The following is a 23,245-nucleotide window of genomic DNA, read 5'->3' as shown; positions in this document are numbered from 1 at the left end:
ATGTAGATGCTTTTTTACTTGACATTAAAGTATACTAGCTTTATATTATATACTTTTGTAAAATAGTAAAAGGAATGGCATTTAATAAAATTATTTTGGACATACAATTTTTACCTTTCCCAATATAAATTTGCTTGAATGGTAAATCGCAAAATAATGAAGTATATGTATTTATAGTATCATAACTATTGTTGTAAAAATATAAAAATAAAAAGTATAGCGTTGTCATTTACCTTGCTAGGTCCGCACCCCAGTGCCCCAAGATATCTGCTAGACATCTTGGCAGAAACATATCCCAACTCCTCAGCCAGTGCCTCCTGCCGCGCACACTTTCCTACGCTCAAACCATCACATAAAAGAACACACAACACAATAACCTTTGACCCAATTGATAAGATATAATTGCCCACCTAAACATACAAATCCCGGTACCATCCATTCCTTGAGAACATTAATAACAACTTGTAAATACGCAGAAAGAATCTTTATGTCAGCCTCCATTGTCCTGCCACTGCTTCTCTTCTCCCTCTCCTGTCTCCTCCTTTCCCTTCAAACTTCTCTCCCGCCCATCCTTCCTTCTCTTCCAAGGACAGGCCTCCTTCTATCTTGTACCTGCGGGTCACCTGTATTTTACAAATTCAATGGGGAGGTTTTTCATGAAGTCACCTGATTCCTGAGTAAGTGACTAGGCCCCTGTCCTTGGGTCAGTGGAATTAGCATCAAAATACAGATAACTCCAGGGCAAAGCACAACAATAACTTGTAAACTTGATTTCCCATATGCATTCATATGTAAGTAGAAAGCTGCTGTGAGCAAAAGATTTTGAAGTAGTAAAGTAGAACAGGAAGTATGGAGGTACAATTAGATTTGTTTATTGATGTTTATTTAGTTTGGAGTTTTTGCCTTGGTGTAAAGTAGTACACCAGAGCCTGGGGATGTGAAGGACAACAGTGGCCTGAGACAGGGACTTTTTGATACACAGTATTTTTTAATACCTACCTATATCATAGGTTTATATTTTAACAAATTATAAGGAAAGATAATCTATTTTATTTCTTTCCTACTGTATTTTCACATCTATTTTATCTCTTTTTTTAATCCCATCCATTTTCCACACCTTCTTTCTCAAACATATACAGCCAGATAGAACAAACACACACACACACACACACACACACACACACACACACACACACACACAGGAGAGAGAGAGAGAGAGAGAGAGAGAGAGAGAGAGAGAGAGAGAGAGAGAGAGAGAGAGAGAATCTGTTTAGTAGTCGGAAAGTCTGATGAGTAGTCTTCCCAATAAGATGCATGAGAGCTCAGGAGATAGTTCCACTGATAAATCAGGTCTGTTTATACCAGCAAATCTAGGGCTGAGAAAGTGACCTCCAGGTTCAGAGACATATCCTGTCTTCTAAAATTTGTGGAGACTGATTGAGAAAAAAATAAGTGTGTAGGCTTCTACCTTTCATATAAATCATACTACATATGCATGCACACACACACACACACACACACACACACACACATACACACGGACAGGAATATTGTTCTATTGTATTTATTGATGTATTATTAATATGTCCAAACAAATTATTTCCACACTATGGGTAAATAAATAGAACGTTATATAATGATGAAGCAGTTTGTATTACAAATATAATCAACATCTATATATTATTATCATTCATTGTTATTTTTTGCTCAGGATTGCTTCAGCTAATTTTTATAGTTTTTATGAGTTTTAGGATTTTGTTTTTGATTTTATGTTAGTACCATTGTGAAAATTCCACCAATAGCAAGTTAGATTTATCAAAGAGATGTAGTTATGGTTCAACATACATAAATAGATTAAATCATATAAATGGACTTAAGGGTACAAATCACATTAACATTTCAAAACTTAGAGGAAAGGCCTTTAACAAAAAAAACCTAACATGCCTTCAAGATAAAGGTTATGGATGACAAGTTCACTTCTATCAAGTTCCTAAATGCAGAAAAGATCACAACAATTACATTGGAATTAGGGATGAAGGACTGAAGAAATGGGTCAGCAGTTAGGAACACTAGCTGTTCTTCCAAGGGACCCAGGTCTGAATCTCAACACCCACAGTTCAGAACAGTGTGTAATTCCAGTACCAGGGTATCTGACACCCTCATACAGATATGTTGAGGCAGAACATCAGTGTAAATAAATTTAAAAAGAAAAAAATTAGGCATGCAGCAGAAATAAAAATATGAGTAAAAAAGTCAAATTGACCCTTTGATACCAGTGCTAAGATAGTCTAACTTTAGAGAAAAGGAAGAAAAAAATATTCAGTGTTCTAAGAGAGCTGACATGATATTAGAATTGTATATGAGGTCTTAGAAAATCTCTTCTTACCACTGAGAAGCATATGACAGAAATCAACTGTGAAATAAACCTAATTGACCAAGCAAGCCCAGTCAGTCAACAGGTTCTCCAGTTCTGGAGGGAGGATTAAAAAGAAAAAAAAAAAAAAGACAATTAGACAACATTGTAGCATGACCCCAGTCAGTTCTGAGGCTGAAGGTGGTTTATTTTTCCCCCAATCTGCTCTTATACCATTTTAATTACATGCAAGTAAAAAGGTCAGTTCTATGTTAAGGGAACAAGCAAGACAATAAACACAAATATTCAAGGAACAAGCAAGGCAATAAACAGTCCTGAGACCACTGCTTCTAAGGGCTTATCAGGAAGACGGAAGATAATCTGAGCCTACTTCCTGTCCTAGGCCAAAGTCAAATTCTTGCCTGAAGCCTACTTCTTTGTTCTAGCCTAAAATCAGATTCCTGCCTGAGCTTACTTCTTTGTCCTGGCCCAATGTCAAGTTCCTTCCTGAAGCCTACTTCCTAGTCCTGGCCTGTCTGCCCCAAAAGGCTTTCCACACTTAATGTTGACAGATTAAATGCTCACCACCTAATTTTAAAAGGAGCCCTGGCTCTAAGGCAGGCTTGAAATGTTACCCTGAAGGTGACTACCTTTGAGGAGTCCGTAAAAAAATCTTCGGCCATTTGGCTAGAGTAGATAGTGAGACTAGATCTTATTCTGTACTGGTGCATATCTATAGATAATTTCCATTTGATGCTAAGCTTACTAGTCTGGCAGCATGCTTTCAGCTTGTTTTAAAGGTGCAATTTCATCTCCAAGTCGAGATCAAAGTCTCAGCACCTGTGGGTTAAATTTTTTCCCAGTGATTTATATGTATCATAAACTCTGTGAAGAAGGGATCTAAAAAGATTGAACATGGGAAAATGTCAAGAGAGATTAAACAGTGAAATATTGACAACTATGAATCAGCACCAGAAAATGGTACCTTGGAAGGCTTTTAGGAAAATACCTAACATATATTAAGGAAAGTTTGAATTAGTTTGTTACTTATGTAACTTAAATTTATATAATATTTTGTCTTTAAAAATTCATTGTGAAATATAATTCCAAACTTATAGCAGATGAAATTTAATACTACTTTTTATTTGGATTTGGATTTGAGGTCAAGTCCTATTATGTGTGTTGCAAACTGTTATCACAATAGGACAATTTAAGCCTTATGATTTTATTACATAGCATGTGTAGTGTATTAATATTGAATAAAATTACTTTGCATTTTGGTGTGGAATGGTATGTAACAGTTCACTTGAAGATTTAAATGGTTTATTAAACTGAAGCTATTGTGATTGAGAAGTGAATTTAAAAGCTTTAATAATGATCAGTACAGGGATATTTAGCAGATGGGGTAGACTTAAATTAATAACACTTCATAACATTCCACTGTTATCACAGTTCTATCTACTACCTGGAATACCTCACCTATTTTCTCTAGACATTGGATGTATTCAAGTTCTTGTAACCAAAAAGTTGAGGCCTTTTGTTGACAGAGTTCTTCAGCCTATCCTGTTCATTTGTGGCTTAGAGAATTCAAAGCTTGAATATATTAGATATTCAAAGCTTGGATATCTATCTATCTATCTATCTATCTATCTATCTATCTATCTATCTATCTATCTATCTTAGATATAACTATTTTTTAGTGTTTATTTATTAAATATTTATTAATTTTTATTTTATGTGTATGATTTTGTCTACTTTTATGTTTGTATGCCACATGCAAAATTATCTGTGAAATACATAGGATGGCATCGGATATATTGAAATTAGAGTTACTACTATTGGTTGTGAGCCACCACATAGGTACTGAAAATCAACTCTCGATCATCTCCAAGAGCAGCCCTTGCTCCTAACTGTGAAGCCATCTTTTCACCCCTGAATGTCAACATTTTGATATGAGAATTCCCATATGAATTGTTATTTTTTATTCAAAGAATATTATAGTACTAATGGTTTGAATAATAATATCCCTGCACCTTTACAATTGACTGATGGTGAGAAATACATTGTTATTGAAATGTCTCCTTTATAAATTGTTTTGCATACAAACTTCTGAGGAGTATTTTAATCTACCATCAATTCATAAGTTATAGAAGTTTGTATTTCTCCTTATTTATTACAGTATATTTTGTAGACTTTTTAGCACTATGGCTGCTAAAAGGCAGGCTGTGTAAGAGGATTTCAAAAAAGCATGTAATTGATCATAACTGAAAATAATAGTTACTGCCTAGTACTATTACTTATTATGATTTCAAAAGTTGTGTTAGACAGAATGCTTGTATATACTTACTATTCTTTGGGACTAGAATGCATAAGGAATGACACATTATTTTGGTACAATCATTTGTTCCTTATTGCTTGCCTGTGTGAAAATCTATAACTGCATACTTATTCTATTTTCTTGATAAATCTGTAATAATAAATTATGGGTTTATAAAAAGTTTATGATAGCATTTTTATGGTTAAGTAACACAGAATACCACTGTATTATAATAAACTATATATATGCAGAATTAAATGATTTTAATTCATTTAATACTTAAACAGATGGGCAGAAACCTGAAAACTTTCAAGGTAATGTTTACCATGCTGTTATAGATTATTATAGATTATTATAATGGTGATAAAACACTTTTTTTTCTTTTTTTATTCGGTATTATTTATTTACATTTTAGATGTTATTCCCTTTCCTGCTTTCCTGTCCGTAAGCCCCTTATCACTTCTTAACTACAATAAGCAACATGAATATACATATAGATGTGATTTCTCCATTCTCCTTTCTTTTTTTATTGGATATTTTTTAATTTATGTTTCAAATGTTATCCCCTTTTCCCCACCCAACCACCTAGCCATTTCCACCTACCTGCCCTGACATTCCCCTACACTGGGTAGTCCAGCCTTGGCAGGACCATGGCTTAGATTCCATTTGTTGTTCTTATGGGGTTGCAAACCCCTTCAGCTCCTTCAATCCTTTCTCTTTAACTTTTCCAATGGGGACCCCATTCTCAGTCCAGTGGTTGGCTGTGAGCATTCCCCTCTGTATTTGTCAGGATCTGACAGAGGCTCTCAGGACACAGCTATATTAGGCTCCTGTCAGCATACACTTAACATGTAAAGAGGAACATTTTCCTTTTCCTTTCGATATACATACACTCATCAGGAGCCAGTGAGAGATGGCTGACTTGCCTATATCATGTTCATTAGGTTTTCACTTAAATGAAGCTTCAGTGTCCCATTCATTTTCTCTTTGTAAGTGGGTTTGATCACCTGCCTTTGCTTGTCTTTATAAGACTCCAAGTAGATGGTGTTTGCACAGCTGCTGGGAACTACTAGGACAGCTACCCATCTCCTTTTCAACTTTCTACTACAGTGCTTGGATGTCTCCCTATGAACCATTTGTAATGATACATTAATGAAAAATTATAATAGAATTACAGAATTTGATTATATTATGGTCTCGTATAAAGAACACTAAGTTTTTAAATAACAAAAGGAAGGTATTAATCTTTATAAAAATTAATCAGTTCTGAGTTTTTTTTAATTTTATGCTTCTTGCATATTTTATGTATTTATATTTCAAATGTTAACCCATTCCCCCTGCCTCATACCCCTCTCCCTCCCCCTGCTTCTATGAGGATGCTTCTACTCCTACCTACCTCTCCTACCTCAATGCTCTGGCAATCACCTATATTGGGGAAATGAGCCTTCACAGGAATAAGGACTTCTCCTCCTATTGATGCTGGGCAATGCCGTCCTGTGCTACATATGTGGCTAGAATGATCCATCCCTCTATGTGTACTTATTTATTGGTGATTTAGTCACTGGGAGCTCTGGTGACATCTGGTTGGTTGATATTGCTGTTTTTCCTATGGTGTGGCAAGCCCCTTCAGCTTCTTCAGTCTTTTCTCTAACTCCTCCATTGGGGTCCACTTATTCAGTCTAATGGTTAGCTGCAACCATTTTCATCTGTATCATTAGGGATCTGGCAGAGCTTCTCAGGGAACACCAATATCTGTCTCCTATCAGCAAGCACTTCTTGGCATCAGCAATAGTAACTGGGTTTGGTGACTGCATATGGGATGGATCCCCAGGTGAGGCAGTCTCTAGATGACTGTTTCTTCAGTCTCTGCTCCACTCTTTCTCCCTATATTTCATCCCGTGAGTAGTTTTTCCCCCTTCTAAGAAGAAATGAAGCATCCATATTTTGGTCTTCATTCTTCTTGAACTTCATCTAATTTGTGAAATTTTTTTCTTAGGTATTCCAAGCCTCTAGGCTAATATCCATTTATCAGTGAGTGCATACCATGCATGTTCTTTTGTGATTAGGTTACCTCACTCATGATATTTTCTACTTCCACACATTTGCCTATGACATTCTTAAAGTCGTTGTTCTTAATAGATATATAATACTCCATTGTGTAAATGTACCACATTTTCTGTATCCATTTCTCTGTTGAAGGACATCTGGGTTCTTTCTAGCTTCTGGCTATTATAAAAAGGCTGCTATGAGCATACTGGAGCATGTGTCCTTGTTATATACTAGAATGTCTTTGGATGTATGCCCAGGAGTGGTATAGATGGGTCGTCAGGTAGTACTATGTCCAGTTTTCTGAGAAACCTCCAGACTCATTTCCAGAATGGTTGTACCAGTCTGCAATCCCACCAACCATGGAGGAGTGTTCCTCTTTCTCCACATCCTCACCAGCATCTGTTGTCACCTGAGTTTTTCATCTTGGTCATTCTGACTATTCTGAGGTGGAATTTCAGGGTTGTTTTGATTTGCATTTCCCTTATGACTAAAGATGTTGAACATTTCTTAGGTGTTTCTCTGCCATTCAATATTACTCAGTTGAGAATTCTTTGTTTAGCTTTGTATCCCATTTTTTAACAGGATTATTAGATTCTCTGGAGTGTAACTTAATGAGTTCTTTGTGTGTGTGTGTGTGTGTGTGTGTGTGTGTGTGTGTGTGTGTGTGTGTGTATGTATACAGAAGCTTTGCAATTTTATGAGGTCCAATTTGTCAATTCTTGATCTTAGAGCCTAAGCCATTGGTGTTCTGTTCAGGAAAATTTCCCCTGTGCCTATGTATTTCAGGGTCTTCCCCATTTTCTCTTCTATTAGTTTCATTGTATCTGGTTTTATATGGAAGCCTTTAATATACTTGGACTTAAGTTTTGTACAAGGAGATAAGAATGGGTCAATTCACATTCTTCGACATGCTGACTTCCAGTTGAACCAGCGCCATTTGTTGAAAATGCTGTCTTTTTTCCATTGGTTGGTTTTAGCTCCTTTGTGAAAAGTCAAGTGACCATAGGTGTGAGGATTCATTTCTGGTTTTTCAATTTTGTTCCACTGATCTATCTCTCTGTTTCTGTACCAATACCATGCAGTTTTTATCCCTATTGCACAGTTCTGAGATTTAAAATACAATTAAAAGTTAATTTTTCACCTTTTAAACCCATAGATATCATGTATTAGAAATATGATATATTTTCATATATTACTTTTAATTATGCAAATACAGTCATACTTATACAGACATAATATTCTATAAGTATAAATTATTTTTAGAATGATGTAGCATGTCTGTGGTGATTTTTTTCCATATACTTTGTGCAAAAAGTAGAGTAGGAAGGCATTCTGGGATTTTTTTAGACAGCTCCCGTTACTTTTAATGAATAAATCCAAATGTATGTTTATTATTAAGATAATGATCCTTGAAATATAGAGCCTTCTATTTTAGAATATTGTGTATGATATCTACTGTAATAAATGTGTATTAGAACTCCAGTAGTAAAGTATCTTTGACTCAGTGCTTGGCCAAAATAATATAAAATGTTATCTGTAGTAGGCACCAGAAATTTGAATAAATGTTAACGAACATGTATATGTAAATATGATTACATGTGATATTGTTTGCTCACAATGATTCAATTTAAAAGCATTGTAAGTAGATTTCAGTATGTCACTTTAGAGACTTCAATCAAAGATATTTGTTTCTGAAATAAGTTCTAGACCAAGTATAGTCATCCTATGTTTCCCCATTCATTGAATGTAAGTATATAAATATTGATTAACCCATTCACTTCTACACTCCTAATAGTGATATTTATCATAGTACTCTCTTTCTCTCTCTTTCTCTCTCCCTCCAGTCCCGCCTTCCCTCCCGCCCTCCCTCCCTCCCTGCCTCCACCCCTCCCTCTCTCTTTCCCTCTATCTCTCCCTCTCCTTCCCTCTCCTTCCTGTTCTCTTCTCTCTTTCCACCCCTTCTTTCTCCTTCCCTCCTCACATTTGATTCTTTGTTGCTCTGTGTTAGCTGGCCAGCTTTCAGCCTATCATGCCCCTTCCTCCCATTTTGCTTACCTGAGATTGCAGATCTGCACCAACACATGAGACTAGCTTAAAGGGGGAACTTTAAGCTGGGCTTCAGAGATTGATCTCTTGTTGGTATCTACACAGCCAGTAGTTTTCTTTACTCAATGAGACATTTCATGACTCTCAACTCTTCTTTCTTATCTTCCTAATTTTTGATAATATGTGTTTTTCCATGCTGTCTTGTGGCAAAATTTTGGGCAAAACCATCACACTAATACCAATTAGTTTGTACCCCTTCTAGTCTTTGCTTTGTGAATTTACTTCCTTTGAACTAGTTCTGATGTGAATATAACGTAAAAGTCTGATAAATATAAAATGATGTAATATTTTTAATATTATGCTTGATATTTTTATCAGATCATAATAGTTTCTTTGCTATTATAAAGTTAAAATATTATAATTACTGGATATTTATCTCAGAGATTTAACAAGAAGCTTCAACATTAGTTCCTTAAAGATATTTGGGGGCAACAAGTGTAAGAGCTTTAAACTTCACTAATGATATATAAATAAGTAGAGATAAAATGTAACTGGAGTATTAAGTTATAAATTTTGAACTGGGAAAGTGTATAACATTTGAAATGTAAATAAAAATATCAAATGAAAAAGTTCTGAATAATGACTAATAAATTAAAATTCATCCCTATATTTCTTATTAACTTCTTGACCGAAATTTCTAGAATAGACAAATTAATAGAGATAAAAATCAGATGGGAGCTAGTGAGGGTGGCAAATTCAAAGTTACTTTTAGTGTGGTTGTTACTTCTCTTTTATGGATTAAAGGTGCCTATAGTATTCTAAAATTAAGTAATGGTAGAGGTTGTGAACTGTGTGAACTTACTAAAATACACTGACTTACATATCTCAATAAGTGGATTCTATGAGATATAAATTATGTGCTTAAATACTACTATAAGAAGAAATGAAGATATATGATAGATACCAGCATAATAAATAAACAAATTCAGAGATATTGATACTGAGAAATATTTTGTCACATCACAATAGTATTTATCTATTTCATTATTTGCATGACCATGCAAAATCACATCATCAATCTTGTCTCTTTGAATTTCTGCATTGGTTATTGTCATTTAATATTGTAATTAAAATGGTTATAATTATATACAATTTTAATTTACTGGAATGCCAAGTTATCATTGGACTTTTGGATTTGAATTGAAACCCATTATGGAACAGTGACTTTTCATTTTACTTTTTGTATAACACTGATCATTTTCAGAATTTTTTTTATAACAAGTGCTACTTGTATCTGATTTGACGTTGGGAAATCTATAAATAGTACCATAATTCACTTATGTGACACTGGTAGTTCCAATATTTCAGAAGTACACATAATAAAATATATGGAACTACTAATTTCAAAGGCGTTTTCTTCATATTTCAATCTATGTATAATAATAAAAATGAATAAGGTGTCTTTCTTTCCATGATACACACTTTCCCTGATTTCTATACTATATACTCCTGGGATAAGAGCAATTAACTATATATTTTTATTATTCCCTTTTTATCCTTTTTAATTTTTTATCCTTTTGTAAGTTTTTATCCCTTCAGACGCTGAGTTTTCTTTATAGTCTTCAAAAAATTATTTTAAAATAAGAAAAAGGAAGCAGTATACATATTAAAACTTTGTTCTTAGAACAAAACTTGGTTTTAACTATTTTTCTTAATTATTATGTTCCCAGTGATAGTTCTCATTTTGTTTGATCATGTTGTACTTTGGTAACAGTGGCCACAAATGGGCATTTTGTTTATATTAAGGAAATGTTCCCATAAAAACTAAGGTGCTAGAAGAATTCAAATATAGTGACCATGTATGGAAAGTTTAAAGTAAAAGTCTGAGCCTCAATCTGATTCTCTGGTATTCAGTGGAAAAGAAGCGACAACATACAGATCGTTCTATTCTTTCTATGAGCATTATTTTCTTGAGGCAGGGACCAGGGCTTTAGAGATCCCATACAGTATATATGGCTATTATGAGTCTGAGAGCAACTCCTTTGTTCTTGTTTTGAGTACCTGTAATAGCATGTCTACCTAGAAGGTTCTAACAAAATACTGGTACATGGTATCTAAAGTGTGTTAGAGCACAAAACAAGAGCATTCGCAGTTGCTGCAGTATTGTTTTCCTTCTATAATTTAATCATTTTATTGGATATTTTATGTACTTACATTTCAAATGTTATCCCCTTTCCTGGTTCCTCTCTCTCCCCTCCATCCTCCCCCTGCTTCTATGAGGATGCTCCCCAACCCACCTACCCACTCCCACCTCAACACCTTGGCATTCCCCTATACTGGGGAAATGAGCATTCCCAGGACCAAGGGATTTTCCTCCTATTGATGCCAGACAATGCCATCCTCTGCTACATAGGTTGTTCCATGTGTACTCTTTGAATGGTAGTTTATTCCCTGGGAGCTCTGAGGAGTCTGGTTAGTTGATATTGTTGTTCTTCCTATGGGGGTTCAAACCCCTTCAGCTCCTTCAGTCCTTTCTCTAATTCCTCCATTGGGGGCCCTTGCGCTTAGTCTGATGGTTAGGTGCAAGCATCCTCATCTGTATCAGTAGGGCTCTGGCAGACCCTCTCAGGAGACATTCATATCAGGTTCCTGTCAGCAAGCACTTCTTGGAATCAGCAATATTGTCTGGATTTGGTGGCTGCATTATGTGAAGGATCCCCAGGTGGGGCAGTCTCTGGATGGCCTTTCCTTCAGTCTCTGTTCCATTCTTTGTCCCTGTACTTCCTCCCATGAGTGTTTTGTATTCCCTCCTAAGGACTGAAGCATCCACATTTTGGTCTTCCTTCTTCTTGAGCTTAATATGGTCTGTGAATTGTATATCAATTTTTAAACAAAAGATATCACTGTTATTTCCATGATGGCCTAGTGATGATGATAATCATGATGACGGTGTTGATGTCTTCCTGTTATTTAATTTAGAAGATTGTTAGTGTGAGTAAATTAACTGTTAATTTCAAATCTAGTTCCAAAAAACGTGGACTTTTATTCATTTGTATTGTTTTTGATTTGCTCATATTCATTATCAATAATTTTGACTTTTATGAAGATAATTATGTTTTAGTTGTGTCTTGTATTTTGGTCATGTTTAGTCTTCATACCTTACTTTTTTTTAACCCCTCTCCTTCCCTTTCACCACTGGTCTCCTTTCCTTTTCCAGTTTTCCTATTTCCAAACTCTCTGTCTCTGTCTCTGTTTCACATACACAAACAATATACAAATATATGTAATATATATATATATATATATATATATGTGTGTGTGTGTGTGTGTGTGTGTGTGTGTGTGTATGTATATACACACTTGCAAGTGAGGACAGATAAATAAGAAATACTTATTTTTTTCTGTTCAGTATCTTTACTGTTATAAGCAGTAAAGCAGTAAATATGAATATGACAGTATCTCCTTGATGTCTTGGTGTAGAATACTTTGTAGAGTGCATTGAGGTTGGATTGTAGTGTACTATGGTTAATTCTACTTTTATAGAATGTCTGTACTGGTTAACATAGTAATTTAAATCTCTGTTTTGTACTTGCAGAATTAATCTCACTTTTCTGAAGTATATTTTATAAGTGAAATTTATAAACTATTGAAATTTTAAATTAAAAATTGAAAATATTCTTAGTTGTTACTAAAAACAAGACAAAATTAAAAACAAATGATTAGTAATTTGAGTTTTAAGCATTAAAGGCATTAAAAATAATTAGAACTATTTTAGTGTCTTAGCTACTTATGAATGATTAGTTTATTGATAAAATTATTTTGCTTTTAGGTTCTCACTTCCAGTTACTGCAACAGCAGAAAATTGTATTCTTACTATTTATCTGTATTTAGCAGTTCACTTGGACAAGCAGAAGGTTATTTTAAAGAATGGTAAGTTGTTTTTGGCTGATTGCATTCTCTCCTTGTGCAGGTTCTTACTAATTTAATGTCTAAACAATACTGTATTTATGGAGAACCTCTGTTCCAGTTGTTGGGGCAGCAGCATAAGTTTTATGCTCCCTTTTATTTTACTGTTATTATAAAAATAAAAACCGCTATTTATAATGAAAAAATAGTGATTTTAAAATTAACAACAAGCTATATTGCATATTGGTAGAACAACTGTATAACCTGTACAAAGTGCTGAGTTTGGCAGTTAGCACCTGGAAATAATTACTTTAATATACATTTATTACACATTTATTGTTGCCAAGACCTATGTTTGTTATTAATAGTAGAATTTGGCAATGCCATTTATTTCATAAATTTGATGTCATATATGAAAATGCACAAATTAAGGATTGAGTTTTATGTGTAAGATAATTAAAATATTTATTGCTCCTGGATCTTTGCAGTCACAGAAATTATAGGGATATTTGTGTCAACCTTGTCAAATAATAAACAGCACTGTTGAGTATAATATTGCAAATGCTTAGTAGTGTAATAGGAGGGGTAGAAGAGTAACTGTTCTATCAAGTCCATACATTTTAGTTCAAAGTTAGCCTTTTTTAAATTTTAATCATATTATCCACTTGCCTCTTCAACTGTAATCAAACTTATGAAGGATACTTGGTAGTCTTCAGTCTCTTCAGAGACTATGACCTCTCAGAAAAATAAAGAAACAACAGCAACATAGTGTCACTCAATAACACTACACCTAAGTTCCAAAAATTATGCATGTATCAGAATCAATATTTTTTTTTCTTTTACTTCAGTCTCATGACCAGAAGCCAGTATTGTCTTGTGGCTTAAGTATTTCATTTACGTACTACTACCCATGGTCCATACTACATATCCTTTGGTACACTTTCCAAGCAATTTTTGCCTCTAACTTCTTACCTGATACAGTTGAATTATCAGGAAGATTTCAAGAAGTAAAATGGAAATTATGTTTTCTCAGGAAAATTCCAAAGAAACATAGCCATGTCAGGTCACCCATTTCAAAGTATTCTTTCTAAATTTACCAGTTAAACAAAAAGTTTTTGAATCATTAAACGGATATTAAAAAGGAACCATCCAGAGAATAGAGTAACTCCTGGGAGCTTATTATGACTTAAACATTGAAGATAAAAATGTAGAGTAGGAGGACGATTTACAAAGAACAATAAGTGATTAAAATACATTTCTTCCAGCTAAGAAAGAAATGTTTGAAGTCAGCAGGAAGCAGTGCTTCACTGTTGAACACCACTAAGACTGTTGATTAGCCACCATTTCCCTTTCCGTTTTCAAGCTTTCTTAGTGGTGTATATCTCTGGGTCTGCTTTAGTCACTCAAAATGTTCCTTCTAACATAATTAGTGAAAAATTTCTCCACTGTCTGTACTTTTTAATTTCATGTGTAAATCAAAAGTCCATTTTCTTTTAATTCATATACTTTGTCTTCAACCTTCAACAAAAATTCAGGAATTCATAATTCAAATACCTAGGTGATACTTTTCATTGGATTTCCTAAGGCACAACAAAAATTGCAGGACAAGAATAAAACTCATCGTTCTTAAATATTCTCATTTTTCTGGATTCCACATTTCTGCAGATGTGTCTAAATTCCATCTAATGTCCAATCCAGAAACCCGAAAAACATCCTTAATGAGATTTTTCTCTCTCACACTACAAGTTCAGTCTGTTTATTTTTATTATTTAACCTCCAAATATCTTTCAAATCCTTTCAATTCTTTGCTGTTGCTGCCTAATTCATGATAGGATCATGTTTTCATGATGTCAAAGCAAAATTTTGATGTATACTCTGCCTCTTGCAGTTTCCTTCCCATTCATAAAACATGCTTCATATTCTGATGAAAATGACATTTATAAATTGACATTTCATTTTAATATCTATGTATAGAAACTTTCCACAATGATAGTGAAGACATAGTTTAGCAATTACAGGCATGTGCTGTTTCACAGAGGTCCCAAGTTCTGTTAATAGCTCATAACTTTCTATAAATATACTTCTCACAGTTCCAATGTTGACTTCAGCCCTCTCCAAGCATCCATACACAGTAGCCCAGACACACTCCCTCACAAATACAAATATATCTTTCTATGCTTTGAATATAGTGGTATTTAACCATAAAACTTGCACTAGGAGGGTAAGGCAATAAAGTTGTAAATTCAAGGCTATCTCAATGGTTGTAGAACTTTCCAATGGTTGCTAATGAGGCCAAACTCCTACACTTTAATCTATAGGCAGTTAGTGATTGTTGGAGGAGGAACATAGGGTCTTCTTAGCAATTCTAATCAAATCCTGTGGCTGGAAAAACCCAAAGAAACAGAAACCAAAAGCAGGAAAGTGTAAAGGGAGCTAACTGAGATAAAGGGGATCAACAAAGAGGGGGAAAAAGAAGATAATGGGGGACAAATAGGATAAAAATAAATTTTTTGCATATGTAAAAATACCACAAATAAAACTCGTTATCTATAAAACTACTTAAAAATAAAATCTTTACATAAAATATCATTACTGATAAAATGAAACCAACAAGGTCTCTTATCTCATAGCTCAGATAGTGGCTTCATTCTCACTTTTGGACGTTTTTATCTTCATTGTTTAAGTCATAATCAGCTCCCATGAGTTACTCTATTCTCTGGATGGTTCTTTTTTAATATCTATTTGATGATTCAAAATGTGTTTCCATTAGACACTATATAGCTATATACCAAGGAAGAGCCCTGCCTTTTGTGTGGTTGGGATTTTCATTTATTTTCACTACACTCATAATTGCCATTCTCCTGACATACCCCATGCATAATTTTGACTTCTCAGGCTTCATATCTGCATTTTTTTCCTGACATTTATAATATCTTTGAAAAAGGAACTAATTTCTCTTTACAGTCATTTGTCTGGAATGTCTCATAGTACATGATAGATAAAAAAGGCATTTTCCTATATTATATAATTGGTGATTTAAATTCTAAAACTCCAAGAAAATATTTTATCTGCATATTACCATTAAAAATGTGTTGTATTCGAGAAGTATATTCTCACTATCACAAAATTGAGTTTTTAAGAAACTTATAGGCTAGTCCAATTGGTATTATAGACCTGTAGTGGGAGCAATACAGAGAGGCGGTGAGACAGAGAGGTAATAGGGAGGAGAGAGACAGAGACAAATAGAAACTAAGATTCCAAGAGCACGTTAGACCTATTAAGTAAATTTTCTATGACAAATTAAGAATGGTTTTGCTCTAAAACTAGGAGAAAATTTGGTGTGTCGCAGGCTGTTGTTATTTGAAGCTGCTTTTAAAGTAATGCTCACTGCAATCTTAGGATTTGTGATTTCTTATGTTCCGATAAAATTTTTTTTAGATACTTTGTATGAAAGAAACCCAGAGTTTAGGGACTAATCAGTACTTCTGCTAAACCTCTGACTTCATTTTTTTAAAAAAATATTTATTATATATACAGTGGTTTGCATGGATGTATGCCTACAGGCCAGAAGAGAGCACCAGATGGTCATGAGCTACCATGTAGTTGCTGGGAATTGAACTTAGAACACCTTCAAGAGCAGCTCTTAACCTTTGAACCATCTGTCCATCCTAATTTCAGTTTTAAACTGTAGAAGTTTATACTTTTATGATAGAATATGCATATATATGTATATTTAGATAGATATACATTTATATGCGTGTGCATATATATGTATTTGTATATATGACATATTGCAACCAATTGTAATATATTGCTTTAATATTTTATTGGTTATTTTATTTATTTACATTCCCAGTTCCCTGTCCTAAAACCCCCTATCCCACCCCCCTACCCCTGCTTTTATGAGGGTGCTCTCCCACCCACCGTCCCTTCCTACCTCACTACCCTAGCATTCCCCTACTGTGGGGCATTGCCACTTGAGCCATACGTCACTCCATGTGTATGTACTCTTTGGATGGTGGTTTAGTACTTGGGAGCACTGAGGGGTTTGGTTGGTTGATATTGTTGTTCTTTATATTAAGTTAGTTAAATACATACTGTGAATCGAAACCTTAAAAGTATATAGCAGTCCAAACTTGAATAGGGTTAAAGATCTCCAAAGTGGTATCAAATCATGAACAAGAAGTGATTTCATGTTTGAGTTTCAACTAGGAATAGGTATTTGTATTAGCAACCCTTCTATGTCTTTTATGTGATAATTCCAGTTATTTGATATAGGAACATTTAAAATATTTTACATATTTTTGTGCTAAAGTTAATATTGTTCATTTTCTAAGGATTTGACAATTGTCTTATCAAATAATTTCCATTGGATTTAGAGAACCATACCACCATTTGTGCTATTTTAATTTGTCAACTCATATGATAATAAAATTGGTATTTAGACTTTCTTTTACTATTTTATGTGAATTATGAAATACTATGATATTAAGTATACAAATATTTCTTTGGCTAACTATGCTCTACTTTTTTTGTCATTTGTAGATAAAGAAGGAAATATTACAAAGCATAGAGGCAGTTTCCTCATTCCTATGGTTTCACACAGGGATTCCAAATCATTTTCTACACAATTAATGAAAAGGGGATCTTTTCTGCCCAGGTTTAATGATTCTGAAATTACATGTGGGAACCTATTTGTTGGTATGTGAAAATGTATAATGTGCTTATCAAATCTAGTCAATGATATAATCTTCTTAATATAAAAACAGTTATTTCAAACAATAAATTCATTAAAAATTACATGAGTTTATCAAAGTCTTGGTGTTTCACCTGCTTTGGGTAAGTATTAAATGAATATCAATAAAAATTCTCTACATTTATAGTATTCTTAGTGCCTCAGTAATATATATTCTAAAATTTGCATCTCATACTTCCAGTAATTAATTAACTGAGTGCAAAAACCTGACAATAGTTGTTTTCTTTGCATTTAACTAAAATGTTAAATATCCTGTTGATCCCCTATAACTCTTTTATAACACTATAAGTACCTCCTGTATGCAACTTATGAATATGTTTTATTTGGATTCCAGGTTGGCTTTCTTACCAAGTAGTAAGCATATGTAAATATGGGTGTTTGATATTATTTGAGATTAGCTTCAAATATTCCTTATATAGATCTGTGTCACATGCTTAAAATTAATTTTTATTAGTGGGCAAATGCAACTTCAATAGTGTGAGTCTGTAATTTTGTGATTTTACAAAAAATACTTTTTAGCAAAATATAATTTATACTCTTTAAAGTTTCCATAACACAAAATATTTTGTTATATTTACTTGTATTACTCAAAAAGATATTTGAATACGTAGTAGATATTTTGTTTCTGGAATTCTTTTAGCTAACGTCTAATTACATAATAAGCAATGGTAAAGAAATGAAAATAAGTTTTTATTATGTAAACAAAAGTAAAGAGTCATATTTTGAATAATATTTGTGAATATTTCCTGAGAAGTATAAACCATCACTTTTTCTATACTTAATAAATGCATATTAAATAATTTTACACATTTGCAAGTGATATCATTATTTTAAAATACAGTAGACATAAAATATTTTAAAGGGATTGGAAATATTTGTTGACAATGTTTTATTTTACTGATTACAAGTAGAGCTAACTAGAGGAATACTCTGTGTTCAAATAAGATTGTATAACAAATGTGTACTCTAGGGATGGAAATTTCACATGATCATTTGGACTCAGATGAAAGTATTACTGAAAGATTATGTGCTAAATATCTGGAGAATGAAGAAAAGAATCAACAGTTCTTTGCACCCGAAGAAGGATCAAAGGCTTTTGACTATTTTCAGAAGGTTGTGAATGCAACTCAGACATGGTTCAGTCTCTTTGGCTGGCCAGAAGGGCCCCATTCTCTTTCTATTCCTGAGACAATAAGAAGGTGACATTTATATGTTTTATAATTTTTATTTTCCATTTTCTAAAGTATAGTGTGCTTATTTTAATCATTTTTCAATCAAACAGAATTTATGTAAACTGATGAATCATTAGGGCAATGTTGAGGCCAAAATGGATGCAATTATAAATTCTGTGATTCATATGTACTTCTTCACTAAAATAGGTTTGCTTTAAATTAACTTGTTAGGGAGCCATTGATTCTATACAATAATATTTCATTGTGACCTTTACATGTCTACAGTGTTCTTTAATCTTACCTATGATGCTTTTGTACCCATTACACAGGCCTCCTTCATCTTTTGATGTTTTTTGTTTCATTACACCCTGTTTCCTTTTTCTTCTTTAATTTAACCATGACCGATTTTTTTCTCCTTTTCTTATGCAACCATTGTAGAGAAATTTTAATCCAGCAACATGGTTGTTTGGCAAGGGATCACATCCAAAGACCTTCTAGGTCTGGTTGATCCAGCTGCAGTGACACACCTTTAATCCCACTGGCTGAAATAAAAACACAGTCTTAGCATACATCTTTAAACCCTTATCAATGAAGGTAGGGTTAGTTTGTAGAAGGAAGCAGCCATGTTGGAAAGTGCCATCTAAATGAGGGGTAGAAAATGTGATGAATCAGATGATGTATTATATATATTTAAATTTTAAATTTATGTGGAAAAATATAATAAGTATTTAGATTATACAATTCATGATTGTACCCCTTGAGTTTAAGTTACTTGCCATATTAGCATACAGTGAGATAAGGAATCAATCCTTAATGTCTTTTCTCAAACCCAGTCTGATTGCAATCCACTCCTTAAGCACCTCAATTGCAGCATTAGTGATATATGTGAAAAGAGTGTAATGTCTTTAGGAATATTTAAAAATTTAATTTGTGCTTGCAAATAGTAGCCACATGAATTGCATTTTAGAATTGCATTTTTGCTGTCTACCTTAAAATGATTCATTTTAGTTATTGATCATATTTTTGAGACTGTTGTTCATTTATTCCTTTTTACACATAGGGATGTGCAGAAAATACAATTCTATTCATCATCCTCACCACCCAAGAAATTTTCCAGACAGTATGACTTTTCCAAATATAATAAGACAATTTATGATGTGATACTTCACTTGAGTGGAAAACTGCCACCTGGAATTAACTCAAACCAGTCCTTACCAGTGGATAACGTTGAAAGGGTGATACAACTCCATTCACAGCATGCCTCACTTCTAGATTTTATCACGTAAGAGCTAAGATATACTAGATTAAACCTGTAATCATGGCTTCCTTAAATTGATAAATGAATAGATGTGTGTGTGTGTGTGTATAGATAGACTAAAGATAATGTCTTTAGCTTAAATGTCTCTTGCTATACCCATTGTAATATATATTGTAGTTGTGAAGTATACACTAGTTAATATAAGTATCTCATGAACTTTTGGGATGAATAATCGAATATACTACCACTTAAACTTAATCATGTACCAAGATTATTGGGATGGCTTGTTAAAATAATGTGCTCACAGTTAACAGGATTTATGATGCTAATTTAGGTTAACTATAAGTTGCAAGATATGAATAATCTATTCTATTCCATGGCCTTTTTTGGGAGGTATATATGTCATAAATCCACTAGTTCAAAAATGAAACTTAAAAAAATCCTTAGAGTACTGCTTATATCATCTTAGTTTACAAATATTATAAACTTCTGAGTTTCATAGTTAAGATATGAATATTAAAGCATAAGGCTGGTAAGAAGTTCCACAAGTGCTATTGCCATATAGGGTAATATTATTGTGAGATCTGTATTACTCTATAACTATTAATTGACAGTTTGCCATAATATGAAAAGGTAATGTTATTTTGAATTCTGAGGACAGGATTGGAGAACTTATATTGATTCTTTTACCTTCATTTTCAGCATTCTTGTTTACTTAAAATCCCCGCACATAGATAATGTATACATCAACTTCATGGTACAACCTCTCTAAATTATCATTTTATAGGGTTTATGCAAATATATACATATATAAATATTTACATATATATTTTCTCTATTATGGTGGAAAAAAAGTGCAAAGAATAAGGACTCTTAGATCAAGAGTACAAATGAAGAGCTCCTTGTACTCAAACCCTGTTGTGGAGAGAGACGAACACCCAGAGGTGCAGACAATCCTGAGACCTCAGGACAGACCACTACTTCTACCCACTTCTGCCCACTTCTGTCCACATTCCTGGCCCAAGAGGAAAATACATAGTGACTCTGGATACAGGAATATAGGAGCAGTCAGTGGCAGGAACTTGTTGGGTCCAGCCTGCACTTCGAACTGAACTAAACCAGTCACATAGCATCCTGAACCCAAATCCTGTGGGGGAAAGAACTAGACACTCAAAAGTGTGGACACTCCTGAGAACCCAGAGGAGACAAATAATTTCTGCCCCCATTCCTGACCCAAGAGGAAATCTCCTAGTGCCATCTGTGCCCCTGGACACAGGGACGTAGGAGCAGTAAGGTACAGGACCCTTCCTGTTTCTATCTGCACCAAGAGTCAGACACCAGGAGTACCTACACACCTGAGAGCAGAACTTTCTGTTCCCATATCTGGCTGAAAGAAAACAGGTTTACAGGAGTGCTGACACACAGGCCTATAGGAGGGCCAAGCCACTTTCAGAGTCAGCAAGGCAAGCCAACACTAGGAACAACGTGATGCCTAGAGGCACGAGCAGGAACCTAAGCAATAGAAACCAATACTACTTGGCATCATCAGAGCTCAGTTCTCCCAACAAAGCAAATACTGGATATCCAAACAAAATCCTGGAATGCAAGATTTGGATTTAAAATCACATTGTATAATAATGATGGAGGACTTTAAGAAGGACATACATAACTCCATTAAAGAAATGCAGGACAACACAAGTAAACAAATAGAAGCCCTTCAATAGGAAACAAAAGAATCCCTTAACGAATCCCTTAAAGAATTACAGGAAAACACATTCAAACAGGTAAAAGAAATGGACAAAACCCTCCAGGATTTCAAAAGGGAAATAGAAACAATAAAGAAAGCACAAAGGGAGACAACCCTGGAGATAGAAAACCTAGGGAAGACATCAGGAGTCATAGATTATCATCAACAGAATACATCTCAGGGGCAGAAGATACCATAGAAAACATCTACACAACCATAAAAGATAATGTAAAATTCAAAAAGCCCCTAGCACAAAACTTCCAGAAACTCCAGGACACAGTGAGAAGATCAAACCTAAGGATAATAGGTATAGAAGAGAGTGAAGACTCCCAACTTAAAGGGCCAGGAAATATCTACAACAAAATTATAAAAGAAAACTTCCCTAACCTAAAAAAAGATATGCCCATAAACATAAAAGAAGCCTACAAAACTCCAAATAGAGTGGACCAGAAAAGAAATTCCCCTGTCACATAATAGTGAAAACATCAATTGCACAAAACAAAGAAAGAATTTTAAAAGCAGTAAGGGAAAAGTTAAAGTGACATATAAAGACAGATCTATCAGAATTACACCAGCTTTCTCACCAGAGGCTATGAAAGCCAGAAGATCCTGGGCAAATGTCATACAGACCATAAGAGAATGCAATTGACAGCCCAGGCTACTATATCCAGCAAAACTCTCAATTAACATAGATGAAGAAACCAAGACATTCCATGACAAAACCAAATTTACACCATATCTTTCTACATATCCATCCATACAAAGAATAATACATGGAAAACTCCAACACGAGGAGGGAAACTGCACCATAGGAAAAGCAAGAAAATTATCTCCTTGAAATGACACCAAAAGAAGAGAGACACATAAACATAATTCCACCTCTAACAACAAACGTACCTGGAAGCAACAATCACTATTCCTTAATATCTCTTAATATCAATGGACTCAATTCCCCAATAAAAAAGACATAGATTAACAGACTGGATAAGTAAAGAGAACCCAGCACTTTGCTGCATACAGGAAACATACCCCAGAGACAAAGAAAGAAACTACCTGAGAGTAGCAGGCTGGAAAACAACTTTCCAAGCAAATGGACCTAAGAAACAAGCTGGAGTAGCCATTGTAATATTGAATAAAATTGACTTTCAACCAAAAGTAATCAAAAAAGATAAGAAAGGACATTTCATATTCACCAAAGGGAAAATTAACCAAGATGAACTCTCAATCTTAAATGTCTGTGCTCTAAATACAAGAACACCTACATTCATAAAAGTAACCTTAATAAAGGTCAAAGCACACATTGCTCCTCACACTATAATAGTAGGAGATTTCAACACCCCACTCTCATCAATGGACAGATAATTGAAACAGAAATTATATAGAGACATATAAAAACTAACAGAAGTTATGAACCAAATGGACTTAACAGATATTTATAGAACAATTCATCCTAAAAGAAAAGATTATACCTTCTTCTCTGTACCTCATCGCTCCTCCTCCAAAATTGACCATATAATCAGTCACAAAACAGGCCTCAACATGTACTGGAAGATTGAAATAATCCTATGCATCCTATCAGATCACCATGGACTGAGGCTGGTCTTCAATAACAACAAAAACAACAGAAAGCCCACATATACA

General features: G+C 34.1%; 1 protein-coding gene across 1 annotated transcript in view; it reads left to right on the top strand.

Annotated features, from left to right (window-relative positions):
- Cfap47 (cilia and flagella associated protein 47) overlaps nt 1-23,245 on the top strand; it is a 344,640-nt gene that overhangs the window by 111,617 nt on the left and 209,778 nt on the right. Inside the window, exons 27-30 of the mRNA XM_087600976.1 lie at nt 12,595-12,695; nt 17,217-17,372; nt 18,398-18,626; nt 19,660-19,881. Coding sequence (XP_087457102.1) covers nt 12,595-12,695; nt 17,217-17,372; nt 18,398-18,626; nt 19,660-19,881 — 708 coding nt within the window. The remainder of the gene's footprint in view (nt 1-12,594; nt 12,696-17,216; nt 17,373-18,397; nt 18,627-19,659; nt 19,882-23,245) is intronic.

The sequence above is a fragment of the Rattus norvegicus genome, chromosome X (assembly GCF_021556685.1).
Source record: "Rattus norvegicus strain SHRSP/BbbUtx chromosome X, alternate assembly SHRSP_T2T, whole genome shotgun sequence".
NCBI lineage: Eukaryota > Metazoa > Chordata > Mammalia > Rodentia > Muridae > Rattus > Rattus norvegicus.
The sequence above is the reverse complement of the archived record's forward strand: the minus strand, read 5'-3'. Positions and strand labels throughout refer to the sequence as shown.